The sequence below is a fragment of the Nyctereutes procyonoides genome, unplaced genomic scaffold, assembly GCF_905146905.1.
Source record: "Nyctereutes procyonoides isolate TBG_1078 unplaced genomic scaffold, NYPRO_anot_genome, whole genome shotgun sequence".
Taxonomy (NCBI): domain Eukaryota; kingdom Metazoa; phylum Chordata; class Mammalia; order Carnivora; family Canidae; genus Nyctereutes; species Nyctereutes procyonoides.
This window is the reverse complement of record NW_026575043.1, coordinates 50,316,954-50,326,625: the sequence shown is the minus strand read 5'-3', so window position 1 is coordinate 50,326,625 and position 9,672 is coordinate 50,316,954. Positions and strand designations below refer to the sequence as shown.

Below are 9,672 nucleotides of genomic sequence, written 5' to 3'. Positions count from 1 at the left end.
AGAACCACTGGGGTGAACCCACGGAGGGGAAGCTTTGCGTGGAGCCGTGGAGTACTCTGATTGAGTAGGCTGCCTGGGCAGCCCGGATGGCTAGCGGTTTAGCGCCGCCTTCAGCCCAGGGTGTGATCCTGGAGACCTAGGATCGAGTCCCGCATCGGGCTCCCGGTGCACGGAGCCTGCTTCTCTCTGCCTGTGTCTCTGCCTCTCTCTCTCTCTCTCTCTGTGACTATCATAAAAAAAAAAAAAAAGAAAATATAAATGTTTCAGGAGGGCTATATGAGGGCAGTGTGTCTTTTTCAAGGAAGGTGAAGCCACCAGTTTGGAGGAACAAGGAACAGGTGTCTCTCTCCCCACAGATTTGCCTGTAGCTTTTCTGCTAAGAACTGCATTTCCGTTAGCGACTCTCTTCAAAGCTTTCAAACCAAAACTGATTCAATTGCTGCATACAGTTGAGGCCACATACAATACAATTGAGGCCACAGATACTACACCTTGAATTTATGATGAATCTCAGAGGCTTTCCTGCATTCAGTTTCTCTTCCCCATTGCTTCCCTGTGAGACCCGAAATGGGAGCAGAGGAGAGAAGGGCCCATAACTCTTGAAGATTTCAGCTAAGGGAGGCTTCCAATATCAACTCTGAGTTCCTGCAGAGGAAAGAACTTGAGATGCAGAAAGACCAGGAGACCAGCCACCCCTGTCCCCCACCTCAAGTCTAGCAGTCCAAAACAATTAAAAAAAAAATCACTTTACTAATTACTCAGGCCTAATTGTTTGCTATTTGATTAATTTAATCTTATTTTCCTCCGGAGGGCATTGCTAAGGTGATTTCCTTTTAGTGATGTGGGTTCCAAGCTCTGTATCGATCCCCTGATTGTAAATATTTTCCCTGGTTTTGTTCTCTTGGCGATTTTGCCAAGGGCACGATGAAAGCAGAAACAAAACAAAAGTACATTTTTTAATATTTAACTGACTGTGAGGCCCATATTCTATAAAGACTAGCAGTCGCTCAAAAATCCATTCTTTTCCCACCCCCTTCTCCTTTGGATTTGTGGTTGGGAAGGTTCTGTTTTGGTGTAAACTGGGATTTTTTTTTTTTCCCCACCTGGTTGCCAGGCAACAGCAGCCACCCCAGTCAGGATGCATAGAAATGTTAAATTGTTCCCAGCCACTTTGGAGGCGGGGCCTGTCAAAACTCCAGGGCACGTGGGGGATGGGAGGGGATGCTGGTTAAAAATTTGGAAGTCAGACCTCATCCCCAGTGAGCATTAATGGGCTGGTAGAGGGAGAAGCCCAGGAATTGGCTTTTAAAATTAGTGATGGCAGGTGGTCTGAGAAGACCTAAGGATCCCAGGGCTGAATAGCAAATGGCAAATTACATCAAGAGGGAGCTGTTTGAGCTTCAGTAAGAGAAAAAAGCTGAGAAAATTGGAAGCTGAGATGTTGTTTATTTACTCATACATAGGAATAGTCTATTCTATCCTATCCTGTTCTACGCGTGTTGAATGTTGACTCATCTAATTCTATGGCAACGCAATGAAGTTGAAAAAAATCACAGCCTACTTGACAGTGAAGAAAGGACAATACAGAGAGGTTGAGTAACTCACCCAAAGTTGCACAGCTAGAAAGGGGAGGAGCCAGGATTTGGACTTCAACGGGCTGGGTCTCTTAGCAGCACTGCTGGGAGGTGGTGAAGAATGCAGATTCTAGAGCTGGACAGTCCGGGTTCGAATTCTACTGCTAACCTGTACGGGTTCTGTTGACCTTGCACAGATTGGCAGATCTCCTTGTGCCTCGGTCTCCCCAAGTTTTAAATTGGAGAGAGTAATGATACGTGTCTAAGTATTTCCATGAAGACTAGAATTTAATACCTCTTAGCCATTATTTTAATTAAGTTTTGTGGGGTAGGGTAGAGCCGGACACTGAAGGGGTTCCCTGGTCCTACCCCAACTCTGACCCACCTCTCACATTTGAACTTGGGCGTGAGGCTCAGGGATGGTGTAGAGGAGGCAGGAATGGTATGTGGGGAATGTCTGATGTTGGGTAAATTGTTTTGTAATTTAAAAGGCTATCTGGCGGTTTGTGCTTTTTGGCCAGGAAATAGGCGTGAATGTCAAAATGGTCACAGCATCCAAATGGCCATGTCCAGAAGGGTACGACAAAGCCTTGGGGGCTCCCACCCCCTAGTTTATCCTTTTATACCAACCACCCTGTCAGAGTATTTGGGGTCAGCTCTTCTTTATCTGTCCTTTTAGTGCTTTTGAGGTCCCTTCCTTTTGGAATTGGGTCTGAAGCCAGCTAGGAATTAGGTCTCAGGGTTCTCAGAGTTGTGTATACAGGGAGGTAGGGCTGGGGATGAAGGTGGTACCATTTCTTTGGGGCCCATTCAATGGATGCAGCCATCATGGGAGCAAAGGTGGTGCAGGCAGGATGGAGAGGATGATGAGATGCTCTACCTGGATCTATGTCAGGACTCAAGAACCTTCCCCGGCTGCTGGGAGTGCTCTCAGCAATTGGCCCTTTGGGAGTAGCTTCTGCTACGGAGAGCAGGCTGGTCCAGGCCTGACTGATGGAAGGGTATGGAACCCAGCCTTCTGGCCCCAAATCACAGACAGCTCTGAAAGGTCACCTTCAGAAGTCCCTGCAAGGATTGGCCGAAATCTCTGATGCAGCGATATTGTGGTTCAGGCTTTCTCTGGACTGCTCTCCTCCCTCCCCTCCCCTCCCCTCCCCTCCCCCCCCCCAAGACCAATCCCAGATCAACCTTTGCCACTTGTCTCAGGTCTCAAGGTAGGCTTCCTGGGGGCATCTGGCTGGCAATGGCCAGCAAAGGTGGGAGAAATTCTAAGCAAATCAAGCAATAGACAACAGCCAGTGAAGTCAACTCCACTTTTTAATATTGTAACCATAATGCAAACAGGCATAATTAGACTTTTGTTGAATTCCATCAAGTTAGAAGATGAGGACAATGCAGAAGGAGAGCATGCGGTGAACACAGCTTGGACAACCTCGCGAGGAGCGTTGGGGCGGGCATCGGTCCTCGGAGGAAGGTGCCAGAGCGCACGGGACACTAGGCAGACATTAGCAGCATCGAGAGCTCAGAGGTAGGGGGACGTCCGAGTTTCTGACAGCGTGTGTGTGGTGACATGCGACACCCGGTCTGCCCACCTCCCCGGCTCCTCAACCCCGAATGGAAACCCACTGGTACAGCATGGAGGGGCGGCCACCTGCATGTTCTCTCTCTCTCTCTCTGCCTTCCAGGAAACCACTGCTGAGCCCTGAGTGGTCCTATGATCACAAGACAGCACGACATAAGGAAAACAGGGTGGAGGCAGGGTGCATGGCATCGGGCCTCTCTGGGTCATAATTAAAGCGATGCCAAGGGCACAGCATCTTGCCAAAATAAAACCGTCATCCTTCTGTCTTGGGAGGGAATTTGTGAAACCACTTTTTCACCCTCCCCCCCTCGCCCCCCCATCCCCCACCAATCCTTGGAGTCTCAGATAATGGAAACAAAGCCATCGGGCTGAGGGCTGCTTCACTGACTCCAGAAGTTCCCTGATGCAAAGGTCTGGGGCAGCCAGGAGAGATTCTTTTGCCCCCTGGGGACATCTGACAATGCCTGAAGACCTATTTGGTTGTCACATTTGGTGGGGGTGTCACATTTGGTGGGGGTAGGGGGACTGCTACTGGCTTCTGGTGAGTGGTCGCCAGGGATGCCATTCAACATCCTGCATACAATGCACAGGGCAGCCTCCAGCACAAAGAATTCTCCAGCCCCAAATGCCAATAGTACAAAGATTGGCTGACCCTGGACCAGAGTCAAGTCTGGGCACTTGGATGTCCTGGACTCATTTTCTAGAAGACTATGGAAAGCAGCATTTTAAGGCAGATTTGCTCCTGCATGCCAGGGCCACCTCCTTCAGAACAGTCTCTGTCCTGGACCAGACAGACATGCTTTGCTTCTTCAGAACCGTTCAGATCTTCCAGGACAAGACAAACTCGTAAACAAACAAAGGTATATTTAACCCTGACCTCCTCCCTTGCATGTGGTTTTGACAGATATTAATAGAGAATCGACTCAAGACCCACCCATGTTCCGGGGGTGAGAGTTTACTTAGGTCCTCAAGTAGGTTTGAGACTCCTCAGGGTTTGGGGAGAGGCAGCTTTGGCCACTAGGTGGAAACCTGGGGTGGACAGGTACATATGACAGAAATAGGAGAGACCAGGCTGGTGTCAGCCTCCAAAGGTCAGATTCAGGTTCGTGGGGACCATCTGTGTTGAGTTCTGGGGGGCAGGGACTCTCAGATCTATCTTCCATCATCCCAGCCCCTGGTCTATAATTCTTAAGCCAAACAGGACATTTGGATGCAGGAAACTTGACAAGGGCTGGGAGACATCAAGGAGTACACACAAGTCATACAGGATGCCTGGATGAATATTTCTTTCTCCTTGTCACCTGCAGGAAGTCTCAGATTAACCTGCCAATTCAAACAGAAGGCTTTGCTCGTAAGGTGGCGACATGCTGGAGGTCAGGGCAGTGGAGATGTAAATATACAAGTTAATGGTGAGTTTAACACAAAATCTTAACCCCACAGTTCTCCCGAAGGCATGAGTGGTCAGCGCTCTAGCGGTGGAAGGGCCCAGACATCTGGCTTGCCCATCCTGGCAGAGAGACAGTTTGCCTGTGATCTGGGTCAGAAAATCTCACTTGTTTTGGACTTAGGGCAAAACCTGACCTCCTTTTGTAAGTCCAAAGCAGGTGGCTGCTGAGAATGTGTTTGGCAAGAGAATCCTATATTCTAAGGCCAATGTCTAATTGGCCTGGGGTCAGTTTTCTTTCTGTGCATCTAGGCATGGCTGGACCTTGGAAGGATGCACCCTGTTGGCTGGTGGGTAAGCTGGCTATCATGTCAACAACTGCAAACTCATCTTTCCCTGAGGCTGCTTTTTCTCATGAGACTCCTTTCTCTGCCTAGAGGTAAGACTCTTGACTTTTTCATTTGTTTTCCTTCTCCACAACAGACAGGTCTCCAGGTCTTGCTGATCAGCCCCTGGAGTCACTGTATCACTACATCTGCCTTTTCCCTCCTTCCAGCCTTGGTTACTGCAATAGTCTACAGATCAGCAGACCAGCTGTCCAGGCTCTGTGCTGCAGCCAGAATATTCTTTTCCAAGCACAACTCCAATTACCTTACTTTTCCTGTTTGAAAAACATTCCTAGGGATCCCCTGCTGCCTACCAAATAGTCCAAATTCCTTGACATGTGCTCACCTGTCCCTACCACCTGGTCCTTGCTCACCTTCCCAGCATCTGGCTCATCATCCTCAGCCTTCCAAAGCTGTGCCTGAAGCCAGCCTCGATTTACTACAACACACTCCCACCTGCGCCTTTCCTCCCACTCTTCCTACTTCCTGGATATCTTATCTCCCTAAACCTGTAGGTGGAATCCACCCATTTCTCAAATCCCAGACATTTATGGCAATTCTAAGAATTGTGTGTCTACATACGAGATTCCAATCATCTTTACAAACCGTACGCTCCGCTGTGACTTCTGCATACAGGTATTGATGATATGGAAAAATAAAATTTGAAAGCTTCAGTGGGCCAGGACCTGGCTATTTTTTGGGCATTATCTCATTTAACCCGCTTTGTTCTATAAGGGGATATAGAGACATGGGAAGGTTAAGTCGCCAGCCCAGGGCTGTCTGCAGAAATGGGAAGTGGGGAGCGCAAGAGTTAGCATTTGGATGCAGGGCTGCTTCCAAAGGCTCCACTTTGGTGGATCTGAAGCATTTCCCTGAATGGAAAGGATATCTGGCCATCTCCCTCCTTAGAAACCAAGCGGGAAAATCCTCCTCCTCTCAGGGAGTTTAATGACCTCTGCTCCTTTTGTAACACAAGGTGGGGCAATTGGTTTCCTAGTAATGATGGGGTGGGGGGCATGGCCATTTCAGCTTTTCCCCATTTTAGGGGATGTCTCCTTCCTTCTGGCCAAACTCACTTTTGTTAAATGGAGTTGGAGCCACTGCAGGCCAGTCCTGGGGGAAGATGGACAAAAAGGTCTGTAATCTAGGTAACCCCCAAATGCCCAATCAATCCTACTTTTCTGCCCACTTGTTGTGAAACCAATTTTTGTGCCAGATTTGGCTACTGGGAACTGACGTAAAAAACCACCACCAGAGGGCAGCATTGACCCACTCTGGATCAGAGCTAACCCCTAAATCAAGATTTCACACTCTGCCCCTTTGATAGGCTCCTTACAGGGAGGCTGTTCATAACAGGGATTCTGGCAAATGAGAGAAATACATCAGACCAGAATCTTCCAGCGGGGAGTCCGGAAGTGGCTTGTGATGGGGGTTGAAAGGTGTTTACCTTAAAAACAAAAAATCCTTCTCGGGAAGAAGGATGCATCCAGGTTCTATAATCGCTGTGTCGGATAGACAAGATGAGTTTCCAAGCGCCAGCCTGCTACTAGGGGCAGGGATGCATGAAGAAGGTGCTTGGCACACAGGAAGTGCAGACGTGGTAACAGGGAAAACAGCTCAGCGTTGGGGGGTAGGGAATGGGATCCCAAAATCCCAAGAGGGAGGGGGGCTGCCCCAGAGGGTGGAGAAGAAAGGCCATGTCTAGCTTGTCCTTTGCCTTTAGGAATCTTGGAGGTTGTCTCCTCCTGGGGACACCTCTTTGGCACCCTGTGTCCCAAGGCCCTTCCAGAGAGGGCCAGTGCCCTTTCTCTTTGGCAGCCTCCTAAACGGAGCATCAGGAAATACCCATTGTGCCATATAGAAAGGCAATGTGTCTCTCTGTAGGACAAAACATAATGCAACAGAACAGAAGAACATACAGGGTGGCAGGCTTCCCCTCCAGGAAGGCTTCTCCTTTACCCTGGGGGTGGAGGGGGGGCAGGGCAGGCCCCTCCAGGAATTTTGTGGCTCCCTCCAGGCCTGTCACTGATTCTGAGCACTTCCAGGTAGAGAGGGACCCTCCCAGCTCATTCATTCGGACAGGCAACCTGCTGAGGACAAACTGCAACTGGCTGATTGTCACTGAAGACAAGACTGTGATGCTCATTTTGGATGGGAGTCAAGGCTCAATTTATTTGTCAAAATTATTTGATCAGGCTAGAGACTTGGGGGATCACTTTTAGAAGGCCAAGGGCATGAGGACCAGGCCACCGTGCGTTGTGGTCCTGTAAAAGAAGCCCTGTTGGTGCCTCATGGTGGCTTCCTTCTCCAACCTATCCGCGTTAGCGGCTTCTATTATTTCCTTCCTAGGGTAGAAGGGTGAGTCTTTGGGGCATTTGGGGCAATAAAAAAATAGCAATGATACTCTTCCTTGATATTGTTTCCAGTCTCTACCACTTTAAAAATCTGATCTCTTCCAACTGTTTTAGCTTCATCACATCACGAGGGGAAACTGAGGTAAAGTAACCTGTCCGAAGTCACCCGGTGGCAAAGATGGGACAATTCTTATTTCCCACATACTCTCTTGGAGATTACTTCTCCGGTGTTCTGGGTGGGACTGTCTGGGGAGGGCCAAATCAGGTGATCCCATCTGGGGCAGGGTTAGGGTTGCAGAGGAGGTGTGCTTAATCCACCAGACGGGTTAGTTTCCCAGCGAGGGCTCTGCTAACCGGTGCCAGAATCTAAATGCAAGCAATTCTGTGAGCCCCCTTTTGATGGAGGCTCCCTCCTTAATCATCACGCTGGCCTTGCCCTGCCCTTTGTAACCAGGACAAGTGTTTCAGGGACACGACGAGCATAGATATTAATTATGGACGCGTGAAGAGCTAGGGCACGGTTCCTGGCACTGAGAGTCTGCAGGGAACACACTTACACAGGCAGACGGAGGCCCAGGCCTGTCACACGCACGCACACCTGTGCACACACACCCACACACACATGCGTGCACGCGATCAGGACGTCATCATAAAAAAGGATAAAGGGAGGCTTCAGCGGCAGATAGACTGGCTCAGAAGACTCTCCTGACCAGTCCCTGCAGCCTTCTCCCAGAAAACAAGCCCTAACACGAGCAACGGCCATGTTCCAGTGATTTCATGCACCGGTGATTTGCCCTTGTTGGGAAGAGGGTGAGGGGGAATTAGTTTTGTAAGAGCCACTGTGGATTATAAAGGCATTGCATTGCAGCAGGAAAACTCAAGGAGAAAACCCAAGGGGGCCAAGGAAATCACTGAGGGGCGAGGACCCAGAAGAGGAAAAACCACAGCGACAGGACGAGAAGGACAGCTGGGGGCCACATGGGGTCCCATAGGGAAGGTTCAGCAGTGTCCACACTTATAAAACCTGCAGCCGTCCCGCCGGGGCGCATGGGACGGCCCCCCTGCCAGTCGTCTGGGCAAGAGGATCCAATTAGGAGCTGAAAACCCTGCAGGAAGACAGGGAGGGGGAGGGAGTTAGTGCCATGGAAGCAAAGCTGCTTTGTGTCCTTACAGAGCCCCAGAGAAGCCACTAAAGCCCTGGGCACAGGGGCTTCACTGCCACTTCCTCTGCAGGCCTTGCACCTGGGACAGCACCTGACCCCTAGCTGGTGCTCGTCTTGAACGAATGGGCAAGCTAATGAATGAATGAATGAATGAGTGCTTGCTCACCAGCACAAGTGACCCGTTAGAGAGACAATGACAGCCAAAGGAGTTGGAATCTTAAAGGCAGTAAAGTCAGCCGACTGGATCCAAAATATGTTTTCAAGACTGCTGTGTCATCATATGGTGTAAAAATGCAACTGCTTAAGAGATGGGGTGTCGGGGGCACCTGGGTGGCTCAGTGGTTGAACATCTGTCTTTGGCTCAGAGTGTGATCCTGGAGTCCCGAGATCAAGTCCCGCATTGGGCTTTCCATGGGGAGCCTGCTTCTCCCTCTGCCTATGTCTCTGCCTCTCTGTGTGTTTCTCATGAATAAATAAAATCTTAAAAAAAAAAAAAAAGAAATGGAGTGTCTTCCCTATGCTACTGAAAATGAGACAATCCAATTCCTACCTAATTTAACATAAGGGGCACACAGTGGTGGTTTGGGGGCACTCTGGGGCGGGCATGGAGTGAGGGGCATTACAATCATGGTTCAGAGGTCAGGGCAATAAGGTGAGGTTTAATAAGTGAGACTCAATCCAGTCTTGTGGTACATCAGACTGTTTCCAGCAATTTCTAGAAGACCAGTGAGACGGTAAAAGTAATACCAATTGGGATTTGCGTGGATGAGAATGCTTGGGGCAATTTGGGGGTGTGTGGGAGGTGGTGTAAATGCTGGGAGCCCTGGCCAGGAATATACCTTTCTGGAGGCTGGAGCTGTCATTCCAGTAGGGGGTGCCCCAGGCAGATGCAGGCATCCAAAGCCAGGGTTCCCATACTTGGAGGGGCCTCAGAATTCCCTGGAGGGCTCCTTAAAACATAAACCTAGGGCACCTGGTGGCTCAGTTGTTGAGTGTCTGCCTTTGGTTCAGGTCATGATCCTGGGGTCCTGGGATTGAGTCCTCCATCAGGCTCCTGGCAGGGAGCCTGCTTCTCCCTCTGCCTGTGTCTCTGCCTCTCTCTGTGTGTCTCTCATGAATAAATAAATAAAATCTTAAAAAAAAAAAACCAAACATAAACCTTGGTTCTCACTTGAGTTTCAGAGTCAGCAGGTCTGGGGTAGCCTGGGAATTTGCATTTGTAGTTTGCT

The 9,672-nt window shown here is 49.6% G+C and overlaps 1 protein-coding gene across 1 annotated transcript in view; it reads right to left on the bottom strand.

Moving 5' to 3' along the window:
- Nucleotides 1-2,873: 2,873 nt before the first annotated feature.
- Nucleotides 2,874-9,672, bottom strand: part of NOS1 (nitric oxide synthase 1) — a 90,064-nt gene continuing 83,265 nt past the window's right edge. Inside the window, exon 29 of the mRNA XM_055323363.1 lies at nucleotides 2,874-8,386. Coding sequence (XP_055179338.1) covers nucleotides 8,371-8,386 — 16 coding nt within the window. The 3' untranslated portion in view covers nucleotides 2,874-8,370. The remainder of the gene's footprint in view (nucleotides 8,387-9,672) is intronic.